Source organism: Oncorhynchus gorbuscha, linkage group LG25, assembly GCF_021184085.1.
Source record: "Oncorhynchus gorbuscha isolate QuinsamMale2020 ecotype Even-year linkage group LG25, OgorEven_v1.0, whole genome shotgun sequence".
NCBI lineage: Eukaryota > Metazoa > Chordata > Actinopteri > Salmoniformes > Salmonidae > Oncorhynchus > Oncorhynchus gorbuscha.
The window spans coordinates 11,406,003-11,418,803 of NC_060197.1; the positions used below are offsets into that span (position 1 = coordinate 11,406,003).

General features: G+C 44.4%; 1 protein-coding gene across 1 annotated transcript in view; it reads right to left on the reverse strand.

Moving 5' to 3' along the window:
* Nucleotides 1-12,801, reverse strand: part of LOC124013902 (protein O-mannosyl-transferase TMTC1-like) — a 110,458-nt gene that overhangs the window by 85,266 nt on the left and 12,391 nt on the right. Inside the window, 2 exon segments of the mRNA XM_046328454.1 lie at nucleotides 7,772-7,948; nucleotides 8,216-8,289. Coding sequence (XP_046184410.1) covers nucleotides 7,772-7,948; nucleotides 8,216-8,289 — 251 coding nt within the window.

Genomic DNA, 12,801 nt, shown 5'->3' on the forward strand with positions numbered 1-12,801 from the left:
AGAGCCCGGACTTGAACCCAATCGAACATCTCTGGAGACACCTGAAAATATCTGTGCAGCAAAGCTCCCAATCCAACCTGACAAAACATGAGTGGATCTGCAAAGAAGAATGGGAGAAACTCCCCAAATACAGGTGTGCCAAGCTTGTATCGTTATAACCAAGAAGACTTGAGGCTGTAATCGCTGCCAAAGGTGCTTCAACAAAGTACTGAGTAAAAGGTCTGAATACTTATGTAAATGTATTTGTTAAAAAAATATATTAGCAAATATTTTTTTTTAAACAAACTGTTTTTGCTTTGTCAATATTGGGTATTGTGTGGAGATTGATAAGTGAAAAAAACTCTATAATCAATTTTAGAATACGGCTGTAACGTAACAAAATGTGGAGAAAGTCAAGGGGTCTGAATACTTTCAGAATGCACAGTATGTAGTGATGTAATAATGTTATATGATGTACTGTCTTTAGTTTTATATGTAATGTAAGTGTTTTAATGTGTTTGGACCCAGGAAGAGTAGCTGCTGCCTTGGCTGTGCATTTGCAAAATGTTTCAATGGGCATTTACCATCACGGATTTGTCATGCTCAAAAATACTGCAGAAATGCGAAATTGACTGGCCCGATGAACTCAGGATGGCCGGGCATTGTTTCTGGTTCCTCTCCATCGCTCGTTGGTGTTGATTTCAGAATGTCATTTTGGTGATGGTACCTCACTGTTTAAACATATTGCAAATGAACAAAAGTCAGCCAGCAAGTCACCGTCCATCAGTCAATTAGATATCATTCTGACACTAAACTGATACAAACTGACACCACACCCACTTTTCCCAACTCGTTTAGAAGCCAACTATCACATATTTCAGAGCAGGCCCAAAATTCACAGCGCCTTCTGTTCAAACCATAATAAAAACGTAAAACACGTAGTTACGTTCTAGCTGCGGGTCCAATTCAGACAGTATGTGTAGGCCTAGCTAAGGCGACCCCGAATCCCAAGTTTTGGCTCGATAGGTCATTCGGTGCCCGGGCAAGACCTTAATTGGTGCTGGACAGAAACGTTAGGGTCCGTCTCTATGGGCCGAGGCGGTTGAAATGCACCGAGTCTTGCGACTCTGGGACATTTCTAAATGTCGTCATTTTCGTGATGTCAAAATTAATTGAAGTTATTGCAAATGTACGAGGCTGTTTCTCGGTCCGAGAACCTTCTAGAGCCACATAACTCTCCACGCACTTTCGGCCTGAGCTCTAGAACAGATTTCTAAAGTTTCAGAACTCTAGATCTGACGGTTCTTTAATAGTTCGAACAAAGGTAACTATTGCAGGCTCTGTCTGTCTCTACGCACCACACTGTGTCCCTCTGTCCTAGCTGTCTGTGTGTGATTTTTTTCTTGGAAATTTTATGGGAGACATGACTGATTTACAGTTCGTGGGGGTTGCAGTTCGTGTGTGTGTGTGTGTGTGTGTGTGTGTGTGTGTGTGTGTGTGTGTGTGTGTGTGTGTGTGTGTGTGTGTGTGTGTGTGTGTGTGTGTGTGTGTGTGTGTGTGTGTGTGTGTGTGTGTGTGTGTGTGTGTGTGTGTGTGTGTGTGTGTGTGTGTTCATGAGGGTTGCCTAATAACACATGAAGTTTTGAAAAGTTCAGACCTTTTTAACCCTTCCAAACAGCACCTATGACACCATTTTAAGGCACTTCCGGTTTACACAGGAAGCTGAAAGTGAACACATATCCTCCTTGGGGTAGGCACTTATAGAATATTGAGTTAAGTCTTTATGTTAAGAACTGACTATTTACAGAGGGTTGATTGAGTGCGTGTTATTTCAGAAAATCACAGAAATCTCGCATAGCTCGGAAACACAATTCAAAAAGATTCGTCTGAACACGCTGCAACTGGATCTGTAACTTAAAACCAAATTTAAAAAATGTTTGAAGATCACCAATTTTTTTATTGACACCGTAGTTTCATTTACTTTGACGTGAAGCGGAAAAATTATTGCTCTATTTTCATTTTTGACCTTTAATCCCAGAAAATAACTCAAAAACCGTTGAGGCCTGGGCGCCATCTTGTTCGGGGCCAACTGCCCATTATGCTAAACCTATGCTCACCAAATTTCGTCTTCGAAGAATTTTCCGTTTAGGAGATAAGACCATGTCGTGATTGGTGATGTTTTGTTAATTTGCAATATGATTCCACTCGCCCTCTTGTGGGATTTACCGGGACAGTGGAAAAATGATCGAAATTTGAACATATCATAAAACGGAAACCGAATGTCCGAGAGACTTCGTTTGATGACTTCCTGGAAGATTCGGCCCTGCTGCACGGCCCGACGCCGTCCGAGAATTTTAGAAACGTTGTCTGACGTCTAGTAAGGGGACCGTACATTTGCAATGTGGACGATAATGTTCCCTTAATGTATGTAAGCTACCCAGAAGGGCGCGCACACTCACTAACGCTATCTCCAGTGCTCCATTTCATGGGGACAGACAGACTCTCTTCAGAGGCTTCTTCACGTTCTAGAAGTTTCAAAGGGTTCTGTCTGAGTAAATAGAATCTTCAAAGTATTTCATCTCAAAAGAACTCAATGAAACATCAAAATACATATCTCCAACACACATTTACACAAGGACACACACATACTTCAGGGACTTATTTTATACTCTGTCTCATCATTACCATCATTTCCATCAACTTTTTAAACAAACTTTTTTTTAAAACACACATAAAAACACATCAACAAAATCCCTTAGGAACATTGTGCCACATGCACCGACTACAAAGACACCTGTGAGTGGAGAGAAAATGTGTCACAATAGAAACCGTGTGAGTTCCAATGTCAATTAGAGGTCTCTTCAGAAGTACAAGCAAGGCAGGGGGAGCAGAACGCCTATGGAAAGAGATCCTAACAAGAAACACAACTGACAGTTGTGAACCTCCCCTGAAGAATGAGGGACAAAGCCCCAAATTGAACACACTCTATCATAAATACAGCAGATACACACAGGCACACACAAACTTGCATTAAGTTGTGTAGGTATGCAGGTTTATGGAGAGATCTACTCAGAGTTGAACTCTCTGGTCAGCCATATGCTTTCACTCATACCGTACAACACACACACACACACACACACTCCTCCGTCACAAACCCCCTCTGGACCCGAGCTCTCTCTGTCTGAATATTTTTAAAGCAGAGGGCCCCAGTCAGAAACACATAACCCAGCGTGATGGGCCCCTCATATCTCCTAGCCCGTCTGTAAACAAGCCTGGAGGAGATGACATTATCAGGCAGAGCTAACACAGACCTAATGGAGCTGGAGGAGGGCTAACTCACAGGGCAGAGACACGTCCCATAAACAATGTCTGCGGCTGTGTTTCAAATGGCACCGTATTAAACCATATAGTACACTCTCTGTATATAGTAGACTCTGCTTATAGTGAATGTGGATATAGTGGTCAACTACTTATAGTGATTAAATTATCCTGCACGGATGTGAACACTGTATGAGGAGTTCTCTGTATTTCCATATGCAGGGCACTTTTCGCAAGGCCTACACAGTACATAAGGATGCTTGGAATACGAGCATGCAGTGTGATAAAAGTACTGTAACTGTAGTGTGAAATACTGTGCTCTCAACCCGGACAGGGTTAAAACATCCGTTCTGCCATCTGATTGGCTGCTCTCCAGTTGTGTGGGCCGGCGATAAACGGGTGCCAAACAAATTAGGCAGGAGAGAAAAAAGCTCACCCCAACAAAAATCACCAGACATCTTTTTGATGAGGCATTTACAAAACAATCTCCCAATTAGTGTTCAAGCCTCTGGCCTGTGTGTGTGGGGGGGGGGGGGGGCAATCGTCCATCTAGAAACAGGCCCTCACACCCCACCGGGCCAGATTCACCGGAGAAAGACGTGATAGCGATCACTCTGGCATTATTTTGCTCTCTTCATCTTTCTCTCTCTCTTATTCCCTCTGTCGCCATCTCACTCACTCGCTCTGCCTTTCTTCTCACTCACTCTTTTTCCGTCACTCTCCGTGCCTCCTCTCTGTCGCATGCTCCCTTTCTTTCTTTCTCTCATCCCTCATAGTCTTTCTCTCCTCCCATTGTCATGTTGGATTGTTTAAAATCCCAGTTCCGGACCGCTTATCACCAGAGTATGGGAACGGAACTGGAGCGAAGCGAAGAGTGCCCAATTTGACTGGAGCGCGGAGTGAGATTACAAAAAGGTTGGAGGGTCGGCCTTCTCGCCTGCTTCAATTTCGCTCCAGTAGCGCTCACTTCATGAGCCCAGGGCATGCCTGGCCCAGCATGCATTTGTAGTCTACTTGTGTGCTGCTATAGCCCCTTGCTTTAACTACTGTCATGGAGTTCGCGAAATATTTCCGTAAAGAAACTGATAAAACACACAGGTGCTAAATCAAGGTGACTTACAAAGATGAGGACCAAGAGCAAGAGAGGGATTTGCGGCGATGTAATGTCCACAACTAAAGAATCATTGTCTAATCTGAAAAGACACCTATCCTGAAAGCACGATGGTGTACTTACTACGTGCACATGCTAAAAGAAAGGAACGAGGTGAGTAGCTAATTAAGTGCAAAGTATTTACAAACTAAAAAATCTGATCTCTTAAAAGTTTTGTTAATTTTTGTTCTATTATCTATACAATAGGCCATCATTGATTTTGGCCCAATGGGCCTGGCATATGCCCCCTTTCAAGGGGCTTTCGGTTTTGATTGGTTTATTTGGCCTAAAAATATTTTTGGCCTACCTATAGGCATTTCTATAAATAACTATCTCCGCCCAGCTTGGCAAGTGCCCAAAAGGGTATTTAGCATCTCCAATGGCTCTGCGAGCGCGGAGAAGATGCTCTCTGCTACTGGCCTGACCATCACATGAGCCTGAAGCCACAAACTGGTTAAACTCGTGTTTGTAGAAATGAATTCAAAAAGGCACTGAGCCTAATAAAAGACTTTTCATTTCCATTTGGATTTAATGATTTAATACCACAAAATGTTGTTAAAATTGGGAAACGCTTTATGTCCCTACCAGCGTATTGTGTCGCACTTGCAAATGTTTCACAATGTATTTCTTTGTAGGCTATAGCCTTGAAATAATTGAAATAATACAGCCTGAGTCATTCCTCTTAGTTCCTTCTGTCTGGCTCCTGACCTATTTAGAGTGTTATATGCGGTTTAATATGACATGTAGCCTATTTGAAATGATGACATTCACCTTTTCATGTTTATCAAAATAGCCTACTTTTCATTCCAATCATATGGTTTGGTTTCAATACTTCAAAACCAAATGGTAGGTCCAAGAAGTCACAAAAATAGATAGGCGTTGTTTAAATTGTGATTTTAATGAATGGAGCAAATTTGTGGCATCAGTCTTTACCCCCTGTGAGCACAGACCGGTTTTTAGCAGTAAGGTTGGAAAGGAGTAGGAGCGGTGAGCGAGCAACGCTCCGTGAGCGATGAGCGCGGGGTTTCCCACCGCTCAACACCGTTCACATACCCTGCTTATCACAGACAGGTCTCCAAACAGGCAAGAGAGCTGTGGCCCAAGGGCTCTCATTACAGAGAGGAGAAAGAGTGCACACACACACACACACACACACACACACACACACACACACACACACACACACACACACACACACACACACACACACACACACACACACACACACACACACACACACACACACACAGGCTCACATACTATCTCCGTCTTTCTCTCCCTCCTTAATTCCTTCCCTCTCTCTCTCTCTCCCCCTCTACCCCCCCCCCCCCCCCCCCACTCCCTCCCCCAGTTCTATCTGTTAGTACAGCCTGTAGATACATGAACAGCTGTTGGTGTTTAATTAAGGCCCAAATTAAATCAGCATCTATTAAATCTTCCCAGCGTATCAAAGAGCCCGGCACAGGACAGGCGTGGGGAGAGATCTAACGCACCCCCAACATATCACTAACCTATCTCCAACGCATATCTAATGCATGTTGACAGTCCAGAACAAAGGGCGACTGGAGGGAAGAGGGGGAGGTGGAAAGAGGGAGGGAGGGAGAAGAGAGTGAAAATGGACAGGAGAGTGAGAGGGACAGAAAGAAAAGCGGGGGTCTGACTTGAAATGCTATTGGATCTTCCTCGCTGAATTCCGGAGATGATCCGCATTTCCTGTTCCCTGGCACCAGTATCAAAGACAGTACAGTGAGGCGAGAGGCCGGAAAACAGTGGGTATTCAGTGAATACTCTCTCCCTCTCCTCAGCCTCTCTCTATGCCTTCTGAAACACATCCGTACACATAGTCTCGGTCTCTCCCTGCAACAGGGCCTGTGGAGCTCACAGCAGACACATACAGCTCTTTTCTGTTCGGTCCCTTTCTGCTGGGTTCATTCACAGATCACAGCTTCACTCACTCACTCACACACAGTCTGAGGTCTCCCAAACCGCAGGCCCCGTGGCAGATACTGTAGGCCTTCAGAGAAGAAATATGCTGTGCGTGTGGTCAAATGAGAGATTCCATCTACTGCACTAACACACATGCCATCCATCAGAGAGCATTCTCGTCACCACTAGTTGAGACACTGATAGGGCTCTGGGCTTGTATTTGAGGCTTTAACATACTGCAAAGGATTACACAAACACACACACACACACAAACAAACACAACCATTATTCTTTCACATCTGTCTCTCACCCTCACCCTCTCCCTCCCCTCACACCAATTCATCCCTCCCTCCTTCCATCTCCATCATGTTGTGTTGTGATGTCATAGCCACCCCATAGAGATGGTGGTGAGGTTGGTGTGTGGTGAGTGTGGGGGGGGGGGGGGGTGAGAGAGTCCAAGCCCGGCGTCAGTACTTGGTTTGGGGTAGGACTCAAGATTGCAGTGCCTAGTGGTGGTGGTTAGAGGTATGGAACTCCACACATGAAAGAGGGGATGGAGAGAGGACTGAGGCCCAGGAGCGGTTTTGGTGGCTGAGGACAGGGAGCAGAGATCGGGGTTGTGGCCCAGGCACGGTGCCTGATTGTGGATATAACTCTGGGCGTTCCCTGGTGGGTGGAGGGAATTGAAGTTGTGTGTGCAGTTTGTGTGTGTTTTCTGTCTGGAGACACAGAGGCATGTTACTGTGCCATGTAAACACACAGCCAGGCCGGGCAGCAGGCCAACACAGCTGTTCGGGTGTGTGTGTGTGTGTGTGTGTGTGTGTGTGTGTGTGTGTGTGTGTGTGTGTGTGTGTGTGTGTGTGTGTGTGTGTGTGTGTGTGTGTGTGTGTGTGTGTGTGTGTGTGTGTGTGTGTGTGTGTGTGTGTGTGTGTGTGTGTGTGTGTGTGTGTGTGTGTGTGTGTGTGTGTTGCCACTGACTGACAGTCCTGGACTACAGGCCTCTCATAGAGACTCACTGCTAAGCCTCTGTAATAGCCTTCAGCATTGTTGTAGTATTACAACAGCTGTACTGGTCTGATAGTGAATGAGTGCACCACTAACCCCTACTGTGGGCTGATGAATGGTGTACAGCACTACTGCTGCTACTTACTTGTGGCTTTGTTTTTTTCTCTCTCTGTTGCTCTGGACTAAAGCTGCCTGCTAAATAGTTAGTGGTGACTTCAATGTTAACTCCTATAGCTTTAAGACACTGTTCTGTTGCTAAGTTACAGTACAGTGTTGTTGCTTTTGCAGGAAATATAGTGTTACTTGCTTTATTGTTCTATTCCACACACACACACACACACACACACACACACACACACACACACACACACACACACACACACACACACTTACAAGAGGAGGGGCTTGCGGCAGAGCACCAGGGCATCGTAGAACACACACACCCCGAAGACGGTGATGCCCGTCTCCTTGACCAGCATGGCACAGGTGCCCAGCAGCAGACTGGCACCCAGCACCCACACAGACACAGTGGAGGGTAGACAGTCTGCAGAATCACACACACCCACACTCCTGGAGAGAGAGAGAGAGAGAGAGAGAGAGAGAGAGAGAGAGAGAGAGAGAGAGAGAGAGAGAGAGAGAGAGAGAGAGAGAGAGAGAGAGAGAGAGAGAGAGAGAGAGAGAGAGAGAGAGAGAGAGAGAGAGAGAGAGAGAGAGAGAGAGAGAGAGAGAGAGAGAGAGAGAGAGCTATTAAGTAAAGAGAAAATGCCGCCCAGTGTAAATAAAACTCCACACAATCCGCCCTCCACAGTAGTGACAGAGAGAGAGAGGGTTTCTCACCTAATATAGGAGAGAAAGGCCAGGAGGAACAGCATGCAGGCCAAGACATCCGCCCTGCCCACGATACCAGACACCTGAAACATACACAAACAGAGTTTACATTACTCCTGTGGCTCAGGTGACCCGCACAACCTGTAGACGAGTGACAGAGTAGAGTGGGTGTCTATAGGGAAGTCTATTTTGTTGCTAGGTTACACTGAAACACATAACTCTGTGTTATGGTACAGTCTGTCAGAGAAAGGTCCAGAGACAGTTCAGGGCAGGTTGGAGATGACAGTACGACATTATTAATTTCTATATATTTACCACAAAGTGGCCTGATGTTTGAGCCTCTTCCCCAAGAGAGACATTTACATTACATTTACATTTACATTTAAGTCATTTAGCAGACGCTCTTATCCAGAGCGACTTACAAATTGGTGCATTCACCTTATGACATCCAGTGGAACAGTCACTTTACAATGGTGCATCTAAATCTTAAGGGGGGGGGGTGAGAGGGATTACTTAGGGAGACCTAGTTAGGTGGTAATACTTAAGGTGTGATATGTTAGCTGGTGATATGTTAGGTTGTGTTATAGTTCTGTTTGGGTCTGGGGTGCGTTAAGTTCTAGTGAGGTCTGCAGTTCTTAAGTCTTTGCTGCAGAGAGGTGGTTAGTCAGACTGGATGAGCACACTGACATGTCCAACTGGGACTGAGATAAAGAACACACACACACAGAGACAGAGAAAGACAGAGACAGAGACAGAGAAAGTCAGACTCTGAAAGATGAACTGGGTCAGATAGGAGTTGTGAGATCATAAATCTCAAAACCTCCAGGATAGGAAGACAGGGGGATGGAGAGAGGGAGGGGAGAGGAGTGGGATAGCAATAGATGAGGAGGACAGGAAGAAGTAGATTGATTGCCACCCTCCAGAGAGTCTGTAAATATAACAGTTGGGTCCCAGAAACTTTTAATCTAACTGGCAAGACAGCCAACCTCTGTCAGTGTGTGTGTGTGTGTGTGTGTGTGTGTGTGTGTGTGTGTGTGTGTGTGTGTGTGTGTGTGTGTGTGTGTGTGTGTGTGTGTGTGTGTGTGTGTGTGTGTGTGTGTGTGTGTGTGTGTGTGTGTGTGTGTGTGTGTGTGTGTGTGTGTAAAGGTACAGGGACCTCGTTTTGGTCTGCACTGTGAACCCAAATTAATAAATACAAAATATATTTAGAAAATACTAGGCCTACACTGCATTGTAGACATCTTTTGTAAATCTGAGCTAAATTAAAAAAAAACAGTTCAGGCTATTCCTAAAAGAAAACTAGAGCCTATGTGCAAGTTGTAATCACTACTACAGGCCGAAACGAGTTTTGTGCGATGGCGTGGTCGTTAAACCAGGAGTCGCCATCATCCTTTAAATCTCCAGTTTGGGAACATTTGGGCTTCCCAGTAGATTAGAGCGGTGATGGAGAGAGAGTAGCAACCGCCAACACATCAAACACATTGACACATTTACACAGACGGTTGAGAAGAATGGGGGGTGGGGGTATTCAGCACTTTGTGAAAGTGCTCGAGTCAAGCTACGAACTTCGCCCCCATTTCAGCAAACAGGTAGTATCCGCTCTATATAAGCAGGCTAAAGCCGGAGTTCTGAATGAATTGGCCAATGACCCTGTGTTGCGCTTACTACAAATGGATGGACCTCCAAGGGCTACTTAACAGTAGGCAGGTTCCCAATGGCCCAGATTAAAGCAATAACGTTGCAACATGTGTAATGGAAAGAGATATTTTCAAAAATATAGACAACATTTTTATCCATTTGACAAGGGTGGATTTTTATTTTGTCAAACTTTCTTTATTGTGACAAAATGAAGGAAATTATTTATTTGTATTTTTTATACTGTATATATAAATTGTTTGGAGAATAGTTTTGAAGGTACGCTTAAGGTCATCACGTAACTATAAACTCCACTCTACATTTAATTCTAAATGCCTGCTGCTTACAAAATACATTTTTTCCAACTATATATACAGTATATCACAAAAGTGAGTACACCCCTCACATTTTTGTAAATATTTGAGTATATCTTTTCATGTGACAATAATGAAGAAATGACACTTTGCTACAATGTAAAGTAGTGAGTGTACAGCTTGTGTAACAGTGTACATTTGCTGTCCCCTCAAAATAACTCAACACACAGCCATTAATGTCTAAACCGCTGGCAACAAAAGTGAGTACACCCCTAAGTGAAAATGTCCAAATTGGGCCCAATTAGCCATTTTCCCTCCCCGGTGTCATGTGACTCGTTAGTGTTACAAGGTCTCAGGTGTGAATGGGGAGCAGGTGTGTTAAATTTGGTGTCATCGCTCTCACACTCCCTCATACTGACTGGTCACTGGAAGTTCAACATGGCACCTCATGGCAGAGAACTCTCTGAGGATCTGAAAAAAAGAATTGTTGTCTACATAAAGATGGCCGGGCTATAAGAAGATTGCCAAGACCCTGAAACTGAGCTGCAGCACGGTGGCCAAGACCATACAGCGGTTTAACTGGACAGGTTCCACTCAGAACAGGCCTTGCCATGGTCGACCAAAGAAGTTGAGTGCGTGTGCTCAGCATCATATCCAGAAGTTGTCTTTGGGAAATAGACGTATAAGTGCTGCCAGCATTGCTGCAGAGGTTGAAGGGGTGTGGGGTCAGCCTGTCAATGCTCAGACCTTACGCCGTACACTGCATCAAATTGGTCTGCATGGCTGTCGTCCCAGAAGGAAGCCTCTTCTAAAGATGATGCACAAGAAAGCCCGCAAACAGTTTGCTGAAGACAAGCAGAGTAAGACATGGATTACTGGAACCATGTCCTGTGGTCTGATGAGACCAAGATAAACTTATTTGGTTCAGACGGTGTGTGTGGCGGCAACCAGGTGAGGAATACAAAGACAAGTGTGTCTTGCCTACAGTCAAGCATGGTGGTGGGAGTGTCATGGTCTGGGGCTGCATGAGTGCTGCCGGCACTGGGGAGCTACAGTTCATTGAGGGAACCATGAATGCCAACATGTACTGTGACATACTGAAGCAGAGCATGATCCCCCTCCCTTCAGAGACTGGGCCGCAGGGCAGTATTCCAACATGATAACGACCCCAAACACAGCTCCAAGACGACCACTGCCTTGCTAAAGAAGCTGAGGGTAAAGGTGATGGACTGGCCAAGCATGTATCCAGACCTAAACCCTATTGAGCATCTGTGTGGCATCCTCAAACGGAAGGTGGAGGAGTGCAAAGTCTCTAACATCCACCAGCTCCGTGATGTCGTCATGGAGGAGTGGAAGAGGACTCCAGTGGCAACCTGTGAAGCTCTGGTGAACTCCATGCCCAAGAAGGTTAAGGCAGTGCTGGACAATGATGGTGGCCACACAAAATATTGACACTTTGGGCCAAATTTGGACATTTTCACTTAGGGGTGTACTCACTTTTGTTGCCAGCGGTTTAGACATTAATGGCTGTGTGTTGAGTTATTTTGAGGGGACATCAAATTTACACTGTTATACAAGCTGTACACTCACTACTTTACATTGTAGCAAAGTGTCATTTCTTCAGTGTTGTCAGATGAAAAGATATACTCAAATATTTACAAAAATGTGAGGGGTGTACTCACTTTTGTGATATACTGTATATTTATGTCAAGGATTATCCTGACTTTTAAGAATACCAGGATTTATTTTCTGGTTGGATGGCAAGTTTCACCATCCACTTATTTCAGATGTCCAGTACGTTTCAGCACGGACCATGGCGATATGTTGGCGCAGGATAATTATTAGAACATGGCTAATATTAGTCAAATACTGCATTCCATACATGCTGGCTTTCGCCGGCTATACCTGAGACATGAAACAGGTGGGAGGACATACAGTCTGTCACGAATGTATTAATGTGCAATTTGCCTAATTGGGTAATGGAAACACTTCAACCACAAATTTTATTCGACATTGTAGGTTTTTGCAACAAAAGCTGTTTATTTCTGTGGCGTCATTGTGTCCAGCTGTTTTTAAATCGACAAGATAGTTAAATGGAAGTGTACCCTAGCAGGCAATTCATTGTCACATCTATTTTCTATGCAAACGTTAATTACGAAGGAAAAACTCAAATCACTGGACAAGTTAATGGAAATATAGCTAGTGACTGCCCATTGCATTACCCAGGAGTGGGAAATGAGAAGTAGCCTGCCGTGCTACAGACGCCTCCTTTATGAGAGTCACACAAGAGCGCATATTGTTCTCTACCTAAGAAAAAAATGATGGCATAATGTCTGAGCCATGTTTACATATTGACTTCACTCGCATATTTCACTAATTTGAGTGTTGTTGTTGAGTAATCATTTGTTTTTATTTAATCAAATACAAAAGTGTTGGTGTTATTCCTGAATGTGCTCTCATTAGTCATTTTTTTTTACTCATGATCATATATGGAATCAGGAATACCAACACTTTGTATTTCCTAAATAAACAAAAATGACCTACAGTAACTGTTGGTATTTCATTTTCCTGCTGTAGAAGCTCATCAGTAAAGCAGGGAGAGGAGCCCAGTATCTTATATATTTAATTAATGAGGCAGATGACATG